Source organism: Macaca nemestrina, chromosome 2, assembly GCF_043159975.1.
Source record: "Macaca nemestrina isolate mMacNem1 chromosome 2, mMacNem.hap1, whole genome shotgun sequence".
Lineage (NCBI taxonomy): Eukaryota > Metazoa > Chordata > Mammalia > Primates > Cercopithecidae > Macaca > Macaca nemestrina.
Genome location: NC_092126.1, coordinates 111,642,173 through 111,661,949, shown reverse-complemented (window position 1 = coordinate 111,661,949; position 19,777 = coordinate 111,642,173). Strand labels below are relative to the sequence as shown.

At 49.5% G+C, this 19,777-nt stretch overlaps 1 protein-coding gene across 1 annotated transcript; it reads right to left on the bottom strand.

Moving 5' to 3' along the window:
* Window positions 1-13,102: 13,102 nt before the first annotated feature.
* Window positions 13,103-15,119, bottom strand: CAM (cathelicidin antimicrobial peptide). Its single transcript, XM_011739190.2, has 4 exons — window positions 14,885-15,119; window positions 14,136-14,243; window positions 13,923-13,994; window positions 13,103-13,307 (listed from the first exon to the last, which is right to left on the bottom strand). Exons 1-4 carry the CDS (start codon window positions 15,092-15,094, stop codon window positions 13,176-13,178), a joined length of 522 nt encoding a protein of 173 aa, XP_011737492.2. The 5' UTR covers window positions 15,095-15,119; the 3' UTR covers window positions 13,103-13,175.
* Between the last annotated feature and the right edge of the window lie 4,658 nt (window positions 15,120-19,777).

Sequence of the window (19,777 nt, the reverse complement as noted above, 5' to 3'; positions counted from 1 at the left end):
CAATGACAGTAGAAGATATCAGACCTAACCCACCTCATCTTCCTTTCAACCTCTAACCTGTCTTTGTCCACTCCTGGGCATAGGCTGAACTAGCCTTGGAAGGAAATTCAGTTTATAGTTTAAATAATAGCCCTTCCCAAGGGCTAAACTGTTCTTGTAAAATGAATGAAAGGCCACCAGCCACCCAATTAGGATGAGAGGGGCTGGAATTCTAAATATTACCAGCCATTATTCCAGAGGCCCTAAGAAGCACAACTTCCCCAATTTTTATTTTTAGGGGAAGGGAGACGGAGTCTCACTCTCGCCCAGGCTAGAGTGCAGTGGCGCGATCTCGGCTCACTGCAACCTCCCTCTCCTGGGTTCAGGCTAAGGGAGAAGACCACCCCTCATATTGTCTTATGCCCAATTTCTGCCTCCAAAGAAAGAAGAAGTAAAAACTAAAAAGCAGAAATGAAATCCACAGGCAGACAGCCAGGTGCCACACCCTGGGCCTGGCAGTTAAAGATCGACCCCTGACCTAATTGGTTCTGTTATCTATAGATTACAGACATTGTATAGAAATGCACTGCGAAAATTCCTATCTTGTTTTGTTCCAATCTAATTACTGGTGCACGCAGCCCCCAGTCACGTACCCCCTGCTTGCACAATCAATCACGACCCTCTCACATGCACCCCCTTAGAGTTGTGAGCCCTTAAAATGGACAGGAATTGCTCACTCAGGGAGCTCGGCTCTTGAGACAGAAGTCTTGCCGATGCCCCCGGCCGAATAAACCCCTTCCTTCTTTAACTCGGTGTCTGAGGAGTTTTCTCTGCTGCTCATCCTGCTACAAAGCGATTCTCCTGCCTCAGCCTCCTGAGGAGCTGGGATTACAGGCACGCACCACCATACCCAGCTAATATTTTTGGATTTGTTTTTTGTTTGTTTGTTTGCTTTTTTGAGACGGCATTTCACTCTTATTGCCCAGGCTGGAGTGCAATGGCGCTATCTCGGCTCACTGCAACCTCCTCCTCCTGAGTTCAAGCAATTCTCCTGCCTCAGCCTCCCAAGTAGCCGGGATTACAGGCATGCGCCACCATACCCGGCTAATTTTGTATTTTTAGGAGGGACGGGGTTTCTCCATGTTGGTCGGGCTGGTCTTGAACTCCTGACCTCAGGTGATCCTCCCACCTTGGCCTCCCAAAGTAGTAGGATTCCAGGTGTGAGCCACCACCACGCCCAGCCCCCAATTACTCTTGAAGATAATATCACTATTGTGAACCTAAGATTGGCCTTTTGAGATGTCTTTTCAGATTTTTGCATTTCTGACAACTGAATGACCCCATCTGGACCTGCCAACCAGTTCTGCGGCCACCACCTAGGAACTGACTCATCGTAAGAGAACAGCTTCAACTCCTTATGATTTCATCCACGAGCCAACCAATCAGCACCCCCTATTCACTACCCGCCCCCAACTTCCCACCAAATTATCCTTAAAAATTTTGATCTCTGAGTTTTGGGGGAGACTGATTTGAGTAATAATAAAACTCTGGTCTTCCGCATAGCCAGCTCTGCTTGAATTACTCTTTCTCTATTGCAATTTCCCTGTCTTTGATAAATTGGCTCTGTCTAGGCAGCAGGGAAGGTGGACCCATTGGGTGGTTATACTTTTGTTTGTGTGAGCTAAATTCATCACTATTTACCAAACTAGATATTTCAATGCAGAAATTTCATATATGTATATATTCATTTTAAAAACTAATAAACCCATTACTTGTTAACATAAATATTTTTATGAAAATGTTTTCCTTTAAAAAATTTAGTAACAAAAGAGGCATTATTTTACATTTTTGCAAAATTCTTTAATACTCAATAGAAGAAGCTGGCAGGGTGCAGTGGCTCACGCCTGTAATCTCAGCACTTTGGGAGGCTAAGGCAGGTGGATCATCTGAGGTCAGGAGTTTGAGACCAGCCTGGCCAACATGGTGAAACCTCATCTCTACTAAAAGCACAGAAAAATTAGCCAGGCATGGTGGTGTGTGCCTGTAATCCCAGCCACTCAGAAGGCTGAGGCAGCAGAATCGCTTGAACCTGGGAGGCGGAGGTTGCAGTGAGCAAGATTGTGCCATTGCATTTCAACCCGGGCAACAGGAGCTAAAACTCCATCAAAATAAATAAATAAATACATAAGCTGAATTTTCCATCTGCTTCTGCATCCAATCTGTTGTAATAGCTGTTAAGCTGTTGTCATAGCAGGAGAACGAAGCAAACTCCTGACAGATTTGATGGGTTAAGTTACAGTGAACCTTTCTTCAATTTTAACATTTTATTACTCATATAGACAGCAAAAGGAAAAGTGCCAAAGGCGTGAACTCCTTGTGGTCTTTATACTAAGTGACACCAAAACAAAAGGGACCAGATGACTGCGTCACAAATGATAGGACAGTCTGTTGCTGAGGAGCCAATTCTAGACTGCAATTGAGCAACTTTATAGCCTACAGCTGTACCCTGGGGAGCCAGAGCAGAAAGCCACATACCTAATCAAAACCCTCATACGGAGGCTGGGCACGCTGGCTCACGCCTGTAATCCCAGCACTTTGGGAGGCCAAGGCGGGTGGATCACCTGAGGTCAGGAGTTCGAGACCAGCCTGGCCAACATGGTGAAACTTTTTCTCTGCAAAAATATAAAAATTAGGCCGGGCGCGGTGGCTCAAGCCTGTAATCCCAGCACTTTGGGAGGCCGAGACGGGCGGATCACGAGGTCAGGAGATCGAGACCATCCTGGCTAACATAGTGAAACCCCGTCTCTATTAAGAAAGACAAAAAACTAGCCGGGCGAGGTGGCGGGCGCCTGTAGTCCCAGCTACTCGGGAGGCTGAGGCCGGAGAATGGCGTAAACCCGGGAGGCGGAGCTTGCAGTGAGCTGAGATCCGGCCACTGCACTCCAGCCTGGGTGACAGAGCGAGACTCCGTCTCAAAAAAATAAAAAAATAAATAAAAATAAAAATAAAAATAAAAATTAGCCGGGCGTGGTGGCGGGTGCCTGTAATCCCAGCTATTCGAGAGGGGCTGAGGCAGGAGAATCGCTTGAACCCAGGAGAAGGAGGTTGCAGTGAGCCAAGATTGAGCCACTGCACTCCAACCTGGGTGACAAGAGCAAACTTATGTCTCAAAAAAAAAAAAATCTTTATTGGTCATCAAATATTAATCCTGACCCAGCAAGAGCTTGATGACTGCACATACCCTCACCTCAAAAGGCCAGCAAGAAGTCAGGCAATGCAACTTTTTATCACCACTATGGAGAGTTTTGCGTTTTGTTTTGTTTTGTTTTGTTTTGTTTTGTTTTTTTGAGACAGAGTCTCACTCTGTCACCCAGGCTGGAGTGCAGTGGTGCGATCTTGGCTCACTGCAACCTCTGTCTCCTGGATTCAAGCGATTCTCCTGCCTTCGCCTCCCGAGTAACTGGGACTACAGGCACCCACCACTGCACCCAGCTGATTTTTGTATTTTTAGTAGAGATGGGGTTTTGCCATGTTGGTCAGGCTGGTCTCAAACTCCTGACTTCAGGTGTTCCACCCACGTTGGCCTCCCGAAGGGCTGGGATTACAGGTGTTAGCCACAGCTCCCGGCCTCCAGGGTACTTTTTACTGTAAAGGTAGCACCATTGTTGATTAGATGTGTTCAGGGAATCTAAATATATAACATAGTCCATCTAAGAGTCCTCAAATAGTCTGGCCCATGACTACTGTGCAGACAGGGATAGCACCCCTGGTTATGCACCCTGGAGTTCCCTTTGTCACCCAACTGTGTAGCTGGCAGTCAGGCACACTTGCCAGACTTCCTTGGCCTCCCGTGCTGGAATCACTAGGTCTAATTTGGGGGTGCAGTCCTGAGTTGCAGATGGATTACCATGCCTTGTGTGCTGGTATGTCCACGTGGTCATGGTCCTTACTTGGCCAGCACAGGTCTGATTAACTTGTAGATTCCATTGATGTTCATCTTTGAATGGTCGTTTTTCATGGGCAGCCACAGGAGTCATGAACGGGGCTGTGGGTCCAGTGCAGTCTGCTGCCATAATGTTCATCCCTACAAAGACTTCAGTCTTTGAGACTAAATCATCAAGTTGCCCCACTGCCAGGCACTAGACCACATTGCCAGTCCATCGGCTACTGCCCACTAGTCAGTGAAAATGTTAACAAGATGAATTGTAGGAGATATTTTCCAGAGCAAACACCACAACCCAGAGCTCTGCTTTCTCTCTCACTCTTTCTCCCCTTTTCCATTGCAGTTGAAAACAGATTTCCAGCCAGGCGCGGGATCTCACACTTGTAATCCCAGTACTTTGGGAGGTCGAGGCGGGTGGATCACCTGACATCAGGAGTTCAAGACCAGCCTGACCAACATGGTGAAATCCCGTCTCTACTAAAAATACAAAATTAGCCAGGTGTGGTGGTTCATGCCTGTAATCCCAGCTACTCGGGAGGCTGAGGCAGGGGAATTGCTTGAACTCGGGAGGCAGAGGTTGCTGTGAGCCGAGATCATGCCATTGCACTCCAGCCTAGGCAAGAAGAGCGAAACATCGTCTCAAAAAAAAAAAAAAAAAAAAAACCAGATTTCCTTGAGGCTGAACAGCTGCAATGGCCCAGTGCACCCCATCAGCCTTAAACAGAGCGGATGTGTCCCTGAATCAGGCCCAGGCATTTTCAGAAACAGTGGTATACCAAAGCCCCCAAGAAGCTCTGGCACAGACCCCCACATTTGAGACAGCCATATCTAGAAGGTGACTAGCCACTTTTTCCTGCACGTGTTAAACTCTTAAGGGAGGATACCACCCCTCATATTGTCTTATGCCCAATTTCTGCCTCCAAAGAAAAAAGAAGTAAAAACTAAAAGGCAGAAATGAAATCCAAAGGCAGACAGCCTGGCGCCACGCCCTGGGCCTGATAGTTAAAAATCAACCCCTGACCTAACTGCTTGTGTTATCTATAGATTTAGACATTGTATGGAAAAGCATCATGAAAATCCCTGTCCTGTTCTGTTACATTCTGATTACTGGTGCATGCAGCACCCCCCCACCCCCCCACCCCCCCACCCCCCCACCCCCCCACCCCCCACCCCCCCACCTCCCCACCTCCCCCCCTCCCCCATCACCCCGTCATGTACCCGCTGCTGCTCAATCGATCACGACCCTCTCATGTGGACCCCCTTAGAGTTGTGAGCCCTTAAAAGGGACAGGAATTGCTCACTCTGGGAGCTCGGTTTTTTAAGACATATGTCTGCCCAACGCTCTGGCCGAATAAAGCCCTTTCCTTCCTCAACTCAGTGTGAGGTTTTGTCTGACGCTCTTCCTGCCACACTCTTAGTTTATTTCCTTTCTGGGAAAAATCCGTTTTGTTGGTGTTTTCATTTTTGACCCTCTCATGGATGTCAAGGCATAATAACACCTGCTGCTGCTTTGTTAATTTCTCAGTGTCCACTAACAGCCAATAACCAGCCAATAATTTCCTCTCAAAAAGGATATACCTGGTAGTGGCATCAGACAAATGCTTTCTCCAGGTCCACAAGGGGACCATTGCTTAGCGGCTACATCTTTTTGCCACAGGCTCCAGTCTGCATACTTACCAGTCACCTCACCCACACTCTTAATGTTAAGGCTCTTTGGGACTAATTGGCTGAGTGGGAGGGCAGTCCACACAGGGTGTTGGGTTTCCTTTAGCACTTCTGCCTCCCCCGGCTTTTTCGTGGGTAGTGTCCCCCCACCCTCCCAGCCTTGTATTCTATGCTGCTTTACTGCCATCATGTGGCCTGGTGGGCTCCCAGTTGTGTACTTGTCCCACTGCCACTGTCCTAACTATGGCCTTTCCCCATTGGGAGCATCCCTTAAAGTCGGGATAAATATCATTCATACTGAAAGCATCTATTTTCACAATACATTCGGCAGGATCAGTTACTTGGGTCTGTGAAATGTCCATCAAATAAAACATAACAGATTAATTTCAAGGGCCACAGTGGGGCCAGAGTCAGCTGAATGGACTGAAACACTTTAAAACCTGAATAAAGAAAAAACCTGGTAACAAAAGTATAGCCGTTAGCCTGGAGGGGGTGGGGGTCAAAGATCTCTGCAGATGCAGGTGGGGCCAGAGTCCTGTGTAGTGTGGCCTGTTTTTCACTAGAAGATAAATGGGCCTGCTTTCAACAGGAGTTACAAGTTTGGCACGCAGCAGCAGTGTTAGTACTGGGAACATAGAGCTCTTACTTTGTAAGAGGCAGCAATTGTTCTTGTCTGACTGCTGGAGAGATTAGCTTTGTGAATCCACCCATGTTGTTTCAAGAAACTTTAATTGGCAAGCAGTCCTCTGAGTTTTGTTGGGGTTTACCAGTCACGCATGCTGACTGCTGTTAACACAGAAAGTAGACATTTCTGGCTTGCCAATTAACAGAACATCATTTACACAGTGAAAGCATTGGACACCAAAGCAATTTTCTCTAACATTTTATGAGCATTTAAGGTTCAAAGATGTAATACACTGTTAATACCAATTATACATTCTCACACACAATGAATCCACCCAAACCACATAGTTACCTTGACTTTTTTTCTCTGCACTGCAAGTTTTGTCCAAACTCTATCAAGTGCCTTTTTTTTTTTTTTTTTTTTTTTTGAGACGGAGTCTCGCGCTGTCACCCAGGCTGGAGTGCAGTGGCCGGATCTCAGCTCACTGCAAGCTCCGCCTCCCGGGTTCACGCCATTCTCCTGCCTCCGCCTCCCGAGTAGCTGGGACTACAGGCGTCCGCCACCTCGGCCGGCTAGTTTTTTGTATTTTTTAGTAGAGACGGGGTTTCACCGTGTTAACCAGGATGGTCTCGATCTCCTGACCTCGTGATCCGCCCGTCTCGGCCTCTCAAAGTGCTGGGATTACAGGCTTGAGCCACCGCGCCCGGCTTTTTTTTTTTTTTTTTTTTTTTTTTTTGCAAAAACACAGTTTTACATAAGCACTCCAGCTGCCAGGAGACCACCTATCTCCTCAGCTGGGAGTTTAGGGAATGCAGGGCAATGCAGAGGAGGCAGGCCCCCAGGGAAGTTTTTATTCCTTAAAGCAGCTGAGACCTGGAGTGAAAACAATAGAGAGATCAGAGAATATGCATGCACCAGTAGGCATAGTTTTGCACTTACTATTGGTTTTAAGTGTTTGTGATGGTCAGGTGGTTTTATTTTTATTTTAATTATTTATTTATTTATTTTTGAGATGGTATCTCGTTCTGTCACCCAGCCTGGAGTGGAATGGCACGATCTCTGCTCACTGCAACCTCCACCTCCCGGGTTCAAACGATTCTCCTGCCTCAGTCTTTCGAGTAGCTGGGACTAAAGACACGTGACACCATGCCCAGCTAATTTTTGTATTTTTAGCAGAGATGGGGTTCCACCATGTGGGCCAGGCTGGTCTCGAACTCCTGACCTCAAATGATCCGCCCCCCCCTTGGCCTCCCAAAGTGCTAGGATTACAGGCATAAGCCATCGTGCCCGGCCATTTTTGTCTAATTAATTAATTAATTAATTTTTTTTTTTTTTGAGACAGAGTCTTGCTCTGTCTCCCAGGCTGGAGGGCAGTGGCACAATCTCGGCTTACTGCAACCTCTGCCTCCCAGGTTCAAGCAATTCTTCTGCCTCAGCCTCCCGAATAGGTGGGATCACAGGCATGTACCACCATGCCAGGCTTATTTTTGTATTTTTAGTAGAGACGGGGTTTCGCCATGTTGGCAAGGCTGGTTTCGAACTCCTGATCTCAGGTAATCCACCCACCTCGGCCTCCTAAAGTACTGGGATTATAAGCATGAGCCACCATGCCCGGCTGGTTAAGTGGTTTTAGAGTATACAACTAAACCCTAAAGGGCCGAGGCAGAAAGCCACATATCTCACCAGAACCCTCCCAGGAGATACAGGGAGGCAAGTTGGAAGTGGCCTAGGGGAGCACCTCCTCATAAGCTTCTAGGCTCTCATGTCCCAGGAAGGACCACAGGGAATTCTGCCAAGATTCAGATTAACTGTGGTTCAAGCTGGACATGGTGGTTTACGCCTATAATCCCAGCTCTTTGAGAGGCTGAGGTGGGTGGATCACCTGAGGTCAGGGTTCAAGACCAGCCTGGCTTACATAGTGAAACCCTGTCTGTACTAAAGAAAAATCAGCTGGGCGTGGTGGCAGGTGCCTGTAATCCCAGCTACTTGGGAGGCTGAGGCAGGAGAATCACTTGAACCTAGGAGGCGGAGGTTGCAGTGAGCCGAGACCACGCCACAGCACTCCAACCTGGGCAACAGAGCAAAACTCCATCTCAAAAAGAAAAAACAAACAAACAAAAACTGTGGTTCAAAACTTGCCTGCATGGCCTATGTGGACATGTGCAAGGTCACCAGGATGTTGTGTTGAAGTTGTTCCCCAAAGATATCAGATACCACATAGTCTCCAAAACTCCACTTATAAGCTATTTAGAGAGAAAAAAATATACCTTACCTCACAGACCCACTGAAAGTCTCACGTTGCCCCCCAGGGATTCCCCAGACAACACCTGGAGAAAAGCTGCTCTATGCTGTAGACCAAGGGGCAGAATGGCTTGTTCACAGGTGTACATATATTCATATTTATTAGGTACTTCCAAATGGCTCCCCAGGACGGCTCCACCCTCCACAACTTTATCAATGCTCAGGAGTGTCAAGACTTTTCAATGTGTCTTAATTTTTTAAAAAAATTTTTTAGAGATGGGAGTCTCACTATGTTACCCAGGCTGTTCTAAAACTCCTGAGCTCAAGTGATCCTCCTGCCTCAGCCTCCCAAGTAGCTGGGACTACAAATACATATCACCGTGCTTGACATGTGTCTTGATTTTATAATCAGAAAATAAAACAGTATTCAAAAAATATGTCAGGGTTGGGAAATAATTATTTCAATAAAAAGTGCTGGGTCAATTAGATAGCCATATGAAAAAAGAAAAAAAGAAACTCGATCCCTACCTCTCATCATCAACAGAGGTGATCTCACCGACATAATATGAAGAGAGAGAAGCCAGGCAAAAAGAATATGTATCATATCATTCCACTTATTTAAAGCTCAAAATCAAGGCCGGGCACGGTAGTGCAGGCCTGTAATCACAGCACTTTGGGAGGCCAGTGGTTCACCTGAGGTCAGAAGTTCAAGACCAGCCTGACCAACATGGAGAAACCCCGTCTCTACTAAAAATACAAAATTAGGCCGGGAAAGGGTGGCTCACACCTATAATCCCAGCACTTTGGGAGTTCAAGGCAGGTAGATCATGAGGTTGGGAGATCGAGACCATCCTGGCTTATACGAAGAAACCCTGTCTCTACTAAAAATGCAAAAAATTAGCCAGGTGTGATGGCACGCACCTGTAGTCCCAGCTACTCAGGAGACTGAGGCAGAAGAATCGCTTGAACCCGGGAGGCTGAGGTTGCAGTAAGCCCAGACCGTACCACTGTACTCCAGCCTGGGCAACAGAGCGAGACTTTGTCTCAAAAAAATAAAAATAAAAAAAATTAGCCAGTGTAGTGGCACATGCCTGTAATCCTAGCTACTCAGGAGGCTAAGGCAGGAGAATCACTTGAACCCAGGAGGTGGAGGTTGCGGTGGGCCAAGATTGTGCCAGTGCACTCCAGCATGGGCAACAAGAGTGAAACTCCATCTTAAAAAAAAAATAAAAAAAAAATAAAAAATAAAATAAATAAAGTTCAAAATCAGGCAAAATGTCTGCATGCTAAAAATCAAGATACTGGGCCAAGCATGGTAGCTCATGCCTGTAATCCCAGCACTTTGGAAGGCCAAGGTGGGCAGATCATGAGGTCAGGAGTTCAAGGCCAGCCTGGCCAATATGGTGAAACTTGGTCTCTACTAAAAATACAAAAATTAGCTGGGCGTGGTGGCAGGTGCCTGTAGTCCCAGCTACTCAGGAGGCTGAGGCAGAAGAATTGTTTGAACCTGAGAGGCAGAGGTTGCAGTGAGCCGAGATCATTCCACTGCACTCCAGCCTGGGTGACAGAGCAAAGACTCTGTTTCAAAAGAAAAAAAAAAAAAATCTGGATATTGGGCCGGTGGAGTGGCTCATGCCTGTAATCCCAGCACTTTGGGAGGAGGAGGCGAGAGGATTACTTGAGGTCAGGAATTTGAGACCAGCACGGCCAACACGGCAAAACCCTGCCTTTACTAAAAACACAAAAATCAGTCAGGCACGGTGGTGCGCGCCTGTAATCCCAGCTACTCAGGAGGCTGAGGCAGGAGAACTGCTTGAACCCGGGAGGCGGAGGTTGCAGTGAGCTGAGATTGCGCCACTGCACTCCAGCCTAGGTGACAGTGTGAGAATCTCCCTAAAAAAAAAAAAAGGGCCGGGCGCGGTGGCTCACGCCTATAATCCCAGCACTTTGGGAGGCTGAGGCGGGCAGATCACGAGGTCAGGAGATCAAGACCATCCTGGCTAACACAGTGAAACCCCGTCTCTACTAAAAATACAAAAACGTTAGCCAGGCGTGGCGGCGGGCACCTGTAGCCCCAGCTACTCGGGAGGCTGAGGCAGGAGAATGGCGTGAACCCGGGAGGCGGAGCTTGCAGTGAGCCGAGATCACGCCACGGCACTCCAGCCTGGGCGACAGAGCGAGACCCCGTCTCAAAAAAAAAAAAAAAAAAAAAAAAAAAATCAGGATATTGGTAATTTCTGGGAGGACAGAATGGGTAATAATTGTGAGTGGCGTGAGTTGGACCTCTGGGGTACTTGTAATTTATGTTTTTTGATCCCAGCGCTGATTCCACACAGGGGTGTTCAGTTTGTGAAAATGCATCCGTCTGTACCTTTATGAGATGTGCACTTTTTCCGTTTGAATGTTATACTACACAAAAGGGGGTGGGAAGGCAGAAAATTATAAGCCCCCTCAAAAAATCAAATGTGTTGTTTTATGTTAAAGCATCATATATACTCAAAAAATAAAGCTATAGTCTCATATATAGAGAGAGAGGAAAAGAAATATGTGTGTGTGTTTTGAAGTATTCAGACTATATTTTACTAACTAGATCTTTATTTATCCAATAAATAATTACTGAGAAAAGCATGGTGCCAAAAAGCTAGCTTCACAAAGCCTGTAGTCTTATTTTTCTTTTCTTTTCTTTCTTTTTTTTTTTTTTTTTTTTTTTGAGGTGGAGTCTCGCTCTGCCACCCAGGCTGGAGTGCAGTGGTGCCATCTGGTCTCACTGCAACCTTCGCCTCCCGGATTCAAGCGATTCTCCTGCCTCAGCCTCCGGAGTAGCTGAGATTACAGGCATCTGCCACCAGGCCTGGCTAATTTTTGTATTTTAGTAGAGACGGGGTTTCACCATGTTGGTCAAGCTGGCCTAGAGCTCCTGACCTCAGATGATCCGCCCACCTTGGCCTCCCAAAGTGCTGGGATTACAAGTGTGAGCCATTGTGCCTGGCCTTTTAATCTTATTTTTCTTAAAGATGATAAATGAATGATTAACAGCTTTTTTCTGTTCATTCATTAAAACATCTGAGTGCCAATAATATGCCAAACACTGTGCTAGGTAAAGGCATGGAAAACTGAATTTCACTGCATCAATTTCTAAGACAAGAAACTACCCAGCCATGGAATGCACTGACTCACAATAGCAGGCAGTGAGTTTCCTGCCACTGGGGGTGTTTCAGCAGAGAGGGAGAAGAGAAGACCAGCTCTTTGGCACAACAAAGAATCCATCCTTGCGTTGACATGATGCAAAAAGACAAAGAATCTCTAGATTTCTATTATGTGCCCAGCACTTCACACGTGCCATCTATCATCTATCCCCATAGTCATCCTGGAGGAATGAACTGTTATGTTTTCCATTTTACAGGTGAAAATATTGAGACTGAAAGGTCAGATGATGTTCCCAAGGTCAGAGAGCTAGGGTGTGCATGTGGGTATTTGCTTTAGGTGGGTTTTTTGTTTGTTTGTTTGTTTTGTTTTGTTTTTTGAGATGGAGTTTTGCTCTTGTTGCCCAGGCTAGAGTGCAATGGCATGATCTCAGCTCACCACAACCTCTGCCTCCCGGGTTCAAGTGATTCTCCTGCCTTAGCCTTCCGAGTAGCTGGAATTACAGGCATGCACCACCACGCCCAGCTAATTTTGTATTTTTAGTAGAGACGGGGTTTCTCCATGTTGGTCAGGCTGGTCTTGAAATTTCGACCTCAGGTGATCTGCCCACCTTGGCCTCCCAAAGTGCTGGGATTACAAGGCGTGAGCCACCGCCCCTGGCTGGTCTTTGGTTTTTATGAGCCCACTCACCTTTGTTTGTTTAGATAGGGTTTCACCCTGTCACCCAGGCTGGAGAGCAGTGGCGCAATCTCAGCTCACTGCAACCTCTGCCTTCCAAGTTCAAGAAATCCTCCCACCTCAGCCTCCCGAGTAGCTGGGACTACAGGCATGCATCACCACGCCTAGCTAATTTTTGTATTTTTAGTAGAGACAGGCTTTGCCATGTTGCCCAGGCTGGTCTCAAACTCTTGAGCTCAAGTAATCCACCCGCCTGGCTTCCCAAAGTCCTGGGATTACAGGTATGAGACATCATGCCCGACCATATTCTTGTTTCCAACAATCCCTAAACACAAGCCCACAAGTTAAATCTGCTACCTACCTGACGAAACTGTGATGTGTCCCAATGCCAGAGGAAATGCCCGGAGTTATGGGCTTTCCTGAGTTAAGTCTTTTAGGAAGCAGTGGAATTTTATGGGAATTGTACCTGCAGGCAGACCGCACCCAGTTGGCCAGCCACCCATGGGACTGGACCATGCTTCTCTGCATGTTAACAACACGCTTGGCCCCTCTCCCGAATGTCACCTCCCCATGAGCAGGAACAGCTCCACAGCATTCCCCCACCACCACACACAGAGTAGAGCTCCTTAATTCCCCACTGGGGGTTCCACTGAGAATGGGGATGCTCTCTTGGACCTCTTGGCCCTGCTGCCTTACCCTGTGTCCTCCTGGATGGAACACTGCCCTTGCCACCTCTGTATCACATTCACACACACTCACACTTACACGCGGCCTCCCTGAGTTAAGGGCTCGGTAGTGGTGAGAGAGAGGAGGCAAGACAAGTGAGATTGCAGCCTGAGGAAATTGCTCTCATAGTTTATTTCTCAGAGCCCAGAAGCCTGAGCTAGAGTAGGGCACACACTAGGACGCTGTCCTGGGTACAAGATTCCCCAAAAAATCCTTGATTTTCTGGCCAACTTTTTTAAGCCCTCCGCCAATCTTCTCTTTAACTTTCCGGAAGAAATTGCCCAGCCGGGCAAATCTCCTATTATCCTGGTGTTGTATACAGGAAGAAACAGGTTCCTTGTCAGGGGTGTACCCAGGGTCAATCCAAGACACCTCCCCACCTAGATGCCCCTCTTCGTGGGCCCCTGCAGGAACTTTGGGGCCCCAGTTCAACCTCTGACTGTGATCTTTGAAGCATGTGATTGAATCCCTACACCAAGTAAAAAGATGAGAAAACTGAGTCCCGGGGATCGTGAGAGGCTCTGCAGGGTCACACAGCTCAGCCCAGAAACACTGAGATGGGAACACAGGGCTGAGAGCTGAGTACTCTAAGACAGTGGCTCTCAAACTTTACAGGAGCCGGAATCTCCTGGAAAGCTTATCAAAATATGAATTACTGGGCCCTACCCAGCGTCTGTCTGAGTAGATCTGAGTGGGGCCTGAGAATTTGCATGTCTAACGAGTCCCCAGGAAGGGCTACACTTGGAGAGCTACACCTTAGGATTCCAGAGCTGGCCCCAGAGATGGAGCTCAGGTTGGGGGAAGAGCCCTGGGTAGGAGGGGCTTTCTCTGCCCTGGGTTGGGGAGGTAGTTAGTTGACCCATAGGATGGTCCACACTCTATGCTCCCATCAGCCCCTGCAACCCAGAACAGCCCACTCACCTTATCACAACTGATGTCAAAGGAGTCCCTGGCCTGGTTTAGGATCACTGTCCCCACACACCGCTTCACCAGCTGGAAAGGAGAAGCTCAAGGTGAAACTTGAAACCATTTGCCACAACCTCCCAGCCCCATCCCAGTGGGAAATATTCCCCAGGTGCCCCTTGTTCACCTCCTTGGGAGGCACCCACCAACACCCCCAGCCCCAAGCCTCACCCCATCCTCCTTGAAGTCACAATCCTCCGGTGACTTCTGTGTTGTCCTGGGGCACACTGTCTCCTTCACTGTGAAGCTCACAGGCTTTGGGGTGTCTGGGTCCCCATCCTAGTCAGAGGAGGAAATGGGGAGGCCCATACTTGTATTTTCTGATTTGTGTCCATGACCTTCCCACCAAGAGGACAGGCTTTCAACAGTACCCGATGTGCGATGGGCCCTGGGCACTGGGCGCGGCACTGGGGTACTGAGGGGAGGAAGACTGAGCCATTCCTACCCTCCTAGGTGAACAGTGAGTAGGAGCAGACCTCAGATGAGCTCTAACAAGGAGCCCCTCCCACTCTGGGGTGGGGGCAAGGGAAGTCGGGGGGTTTCCTGGGGTACAAGACATACCCACTGGAACCTAAAGTCTGGACAGAGTTCTTCCCTGTGTGGGGTAACGTGGTACAGCAGAGACTTAAAGCAGAGGAGGTCACTGCCCAGAGCCAATGACCCCACTCTAGTGCCTGGAGCTCACAGAAGCCTCTACACCTGCATGGGGTTGGGGTGAGGGTATCTCTGCCACCACAGGAATTCTAAGACAGGAAGCTCTCATGCTGGGAGGAGATACAAGCTCTAGAAGGTTCCCTGGAAAAGACAGGACCACACTTAAAGGGGGAGATGCCCTTTTGGCAGGCAGTGCAGCAGGAGCAGAAGGAACAACAGGTGGCCAAGCCTAGCCAGAGCAGAACAGAACCTCGCCAGAAGCTCACCATCGTGGGCCTCGGGTCCAGGTCCAGGAGGCGGTAGAGGTTGGCATCCGAGGACCGCTGGTTGATGCCATCTATAGCACGAAGCACAGCTTCCTGGTAGCTGAGGACCTGGGCAACGATGGCCAGAGGCATCACTAGGCCCAGCAGCAGCAGCACCAGTGACCACCGCCCCAGGGAGGGGCTATGCCTTTGGGTCTTCATGGTCCCCATGTCTGCCTCCCTCTAGCCCACAGGAGCCTCCTTTATGCTCAACCTGAGCCTGATGCAAAGGCCCAACCAGGAACCTTCCTGACCCACCCATCCCTGGCTGCCTGCCAGGGTGTGGGCTGGGGTTTGCTTCAGCCCCTGGCTATTGCTTCACAGGACTTGCTGGGCAGTGAGTGAGGCCTGCCTCGTGTGCAAGATGAGGAAGTGGTTTCTCCATCTCTCTGACAACCTCCCAGACCCAACAGGAGATTGTCATAGCCATAGCCAGGGTTGCTCAAGAGCATTAAGTCCCTCAAGAGAGGAAGAGAGCCAGGTGCCTATTCTACATCCTTCTACTCCTCAGGAGTCAGGGTGATGGATTTAGTTGTTTACTGCTAAATCTCCAGCTCTAGGCATTGCCTGGCATCCAGTAGGCATCGATTAAGAATTGATTAATGAGGCAGGGCACGGTGGCTCACACCTATAATCCCAGCACTTTAGGAGGCCAAGGTGGGCAGATCACCTGAGATAAGGAGTTCAAGACAAGCCTCACCAACATGGTGAAACCCTATCTCTACTAAAAATACAAAAATTAGCCACGCATGGTGGCTCACACCTGTAGTCCCAGCTACAGGCTGAAGCATGAGAATCGCTTGAACCCGTTGAACCCGGGAAGCAGAAGTTGCAGTTAGCTAAGATCATGCCACTGCATTCCAGCCGGGGTAACAGAGTGAGACTCAGTATGAAAAAATCAAAAAGCAAAAAAAGAACTGGTGAATGAAGACAGTAGCACCCCCAACCTAGAGACTCACCCTTGCAAGGGACAAGTTGCCCTTTCTATTCAAGGCCATACTACCTGCTCTCTGGACCCAGCTGTCAGCCAGACAGAGGCTCTGCTCCATCTATCCCCTTCTGCATCCTTCTTCACTATTTTTCTCAGTCTCAAAATGTTCCCAAGCCCCTCCAGACATGGCCTTTCACCCTGGCTTCTCTCAAGCCAAGTCTTAGGAAAGGTTGTCTACACTTCTTGACCCCATCTTTTCACTCTTCTTCATACTGGAGGCCACTGCAGAATGGCCAACCCACCCCGGGTCCACTGGCCACCCTCAAGCCTGGTGTTTGTCTGCACAGACAGTAGTGAGCCTTCCTTCCTGCTGCCTCAGTTTCCCCAATGCCACTCTCCTGCTGTCCCTCCTGCCTCCCTGGTGGCTCCTTCTTGGTCTCCCCCAAGGACTGTCTTCTTAATATTGAGAGCGTGTGGGGTCACCTCCTGGGCTGCTTCTCTTCCCTGGCCTTGGGTTTCCCTGGGGACACCCTCTCCCAGAACACCAGTTATAATAGGTAGACACCACCCTATCTGTGTCTCTGAGTTCAAGACTCCCATGAACATCCTAGTTGTCCCCACTGGGCCCCCTTGACTGCTCTTCTGCTGAGTGTCTGCTGCCTAAGCCCTGAAGCACCCTCGGCTCCTTCTTTCTGAAAGCACTCCCCTCCGGCCTCCCCCTCCACCCCTGCCTGGCTCCTGCCACCATCTCTCCCATGCAGTGCTGCCCCAGCCTCCAGACTCCACCTTCTCTAGGTTTCAGGCTCTCCTCAGACCATAGTCCACCCTCCACACCATTGTCCAGGGGTTCCTTTAAACCACCGATTTGGCCATTTCAACCCTCTACCTTCAGGAGCCCACATACCCCCTAGTCTGGCATCAGGGCCTGTGGCCTTTTTGTTCCCACTGTCCTCACCCCATCCCTGCACACCCCAAGTGCCAGACTGTCACATAGGCCTCCATCACATAGGCTCATCTGAGCCTCCTACTCTTTCTCCCAGGTCTGCCCCCATCCTTCTGTTGGGCCTGCCCTTTCACCTCATGAAGCTTTCCCTGACCTCCAACCAGGCACAGCAATCTCCTCTTTGCCCCTACAGCTTCCAGGAAGTCTCTCCTGATGCGACCTCAAATGACTCCCTGTTTGGTGCTCTGGCTGAGACACCAAGCTGGGATGCCTGGCTGGTGTTGGGAGAGGGAGAGAGCACAGCCGGGAGAGATAAAGGGCCAAAGTGATAGAGGGGTCCAGCGTCCACGTGGCAAATTCCAGTCCCAGCTCCTCTGTGGACTGGCCATGTGGCCCTGAGGCCTGGGGTACCTCTTGACCTCAGTTGGCCTGTGGGACACTTGGGGGCTTGGACAGCAGGGCTCCTAGAAGGTAGAAGCTTGGATGAAGGCCACTGGTTGCACACCTGGCCTTGAGAGAAGGAAGAAGTGGACTTCTGTGCAACCTGCTTTCACAGCTCAAGTGTTGCCCCAGTGGCCTCTTGGTCAAGCAGAGCTTGCACATCAGGCCCTTTATGGCTGTTGGGAAAGGGCCATCCAGGGATATCAGGCCTCTCAGGACTCTCCTGCTTCCTCCCCGCTTCTGACTGGCTTTAGGATCCCCAAGAAGCCAAACTGGGGGAGAAGCAGATGACAATGTTAGTCCTTAGGTTAGGGCATGAGACCTGCACACTCCTGTGTTCCTCTAGGTCAGATCTGGCATATTCAGAGCCCCTTTCCAACTGCCTCAAGAGGACATTCCACCTCGGCCAGTGCTGGGCACGCCCTCACATGAAATCAGCCAGAGCCCAAGCAGCTTGCATAGGCCCTCTGATACGACTGCAGAAGTCTGGACTCAGGGGCACCTGCTTTCCCTCTCGGGGCCATCGCACAAGGTTCCAGGAGTGAGTCCTGCCCTTGGCACATGCAGGTCGGTGTCTACTACCTGAGGTAGGGAGGCTGACTTTAGACCTTTAGAACCCATGGCTGCTGCCCCTTCCTCCTAGGGAGGGAGAAAGGAGGCTCTCACCAACTCGCCTTTTTCATAATGGCTCACCCCATTAATAGAGTGATCAGAAGATTCTAGGCAAGGCGGAATGAGAAAGAAAAAGTGAGGCTTGGCCGGGCGTGGTGGCTCACGCCACCAGGGAGGCAGGAGGGACAGCAGGAGAGTGGCATTGGGGAAACTGAGGCAGCAGGAAGGAAGGCTCACCACTGTCTGTGCAGACAAACACCAGGCTTGAGGGTGGCCAGTGGACCCGGGGTGGGTTGGCCATTCTGCAGTGGCCTCCAGTATGAAGAAGAGTGAAAAGATGGGGTCAAGAAGTGTAGACAACCTTTCCTAAGACTTGGCTTGAGAGAAGCCAGGGTGAAAGGCCATGTCTGGAGGGGCTTGGGAACATTTTGAGACCCAAGGTAATCCTAGCACTTTGGAAGGCCGAGATGGGTGGATCACGAGGTCAGCAGATTGAGACCATGTTGGCTAACACGGTGAAACCCCGTCTCTAGCTGGGCGGGGTAGCATGCGCCTATAATCCCAGCTCCTCGGGAGGCTGAGCCAGGAGAATCACTTGAACCCGGGAAGTGGAGGTTGCAGTGAGCCAGGATTGCACCACTACACTCCAGCCTGTGTGACAGAGCGAGACTCTGTCTCAAAAAAAAAAAAAAAAAAGTAAAAAGTGAGGCTTTTCCACATCAAGACTTGAGAGCTAGATAAATGTCCCTTCACAAAGGCCTGGGCAGCCCCTGTCCCTCTGTCTCTCTGTCTCTGTCTCTGTCTCTCTCTTTCTCTCTCTCTCTTTCCTCTCTCTCTTTGAATCTCCCACCCCCACTTCTCTAAGTGGCCCCCTCCTCTCCTGCAGACCCAGGAGGCTCCAACTCCTACACAATGTGATCAGGGAACCTGGTGCACTGAGGCTGCTAAAGGCTCTGGGAGACCTTCCACAGATGAGCAGATGCTGGAGCTACCCTATCCCACTCCACAATCCCTCCCCCATTGACGAACAAGACCCTGCTTAGCCCCCACTCTGCGTTTCTTCTCTGGCTCCGTGTCTGCAACCCTGGTTGTCCTGGTGGAAGCATCTACCCCTCAGGCCTGCTTGCCCCTGAGACAACTTTCACCAGTATGGCCAACTTGTCTGAAAAGTAGAGAACCATGCAGGCAGTTTGTTCATCCCGTTGGGGAGCACTGGGGAGGGAGTCCTGGGATGGGAATCCCAGGAACCATATCCGTCCCCAGCCTCTGTCTTTGTGGGCAAGCCACTGTCCCTGTCCCTCCCTGTGCCCATAATCTATAGTCAGCACAGAAAGCCCAGGGCTTCGCAGGCAAACAGCCTGGGTTCCCTCATCAGGTTGACTGGGTTCCTGGCTCAGCCCTGCCACGACCAGCTGTGTATCTGCATACCGATGTGTCTGCTCTGCACCCGCCTCCTCATCTGTAGAACAGGGATGATCATCACAGTGTCTAGTTTGTAGAATTGTGGTGAGAGTCAAATACAACATAGTCTGTGGCCAGTACATGGGAATTGTTTTTGCTGTTATTTATGTGACCTGTTAGGTTAATACTTCAGAAGTAAACATGGTCCTACCGAGATAGTAACATGGTTGGCAAAGCATGGTGCTCACACCTGTAATCACAATGCTTTGGGATTACAAGTAGGAGGATTGCTTCAGGATAGGAGTTCGAGACCAGCCTGGGCAACAGAACGAGGCCCTGTCTCTATAAAAATGTTTTAAAATTAGCTGGGCATGGTGGTGTGTACCTGTGGTCCCAGCTACTTGGGAGGCTGAGGTGGAAGGATTGCTTGAGCCCAGAAGATGGAGGCTACCGTGAGCTGTGATCATGCCACTGTCAGGGCAACGGAGAGAGACCCTGACTCAAAAATAGAAAATTGGGGTGACTC

What these genes read in the sequence shown, in the direction of transcription:
- CAM (XM_011739190.2), bottom strand. Translation starts at nt 15,094, where the DNA reads ATGGGGACCATGAAGACCCAAAGGCATAGCCCCTCCCTGGGGCGGTGG. An exon ending in TGGACCCGAGGCCCACGATG is followed by an intron (nt 14,244 to 14,884) that starts GTGAGCTTCTGG and finishes TCCTCTGACTAG; the next exon opens with GATGGGGACCCAGACACCCC. An exon ending in GTGACTTCAAGGAGGATGGG is followed by an intron (nt 13,995 to 14,135) that starts GTGAGGCTTGGG and finishes TCTCCTTTCCAG; the next exon opens with CTGGTGAAGCGGTGTGTGGG.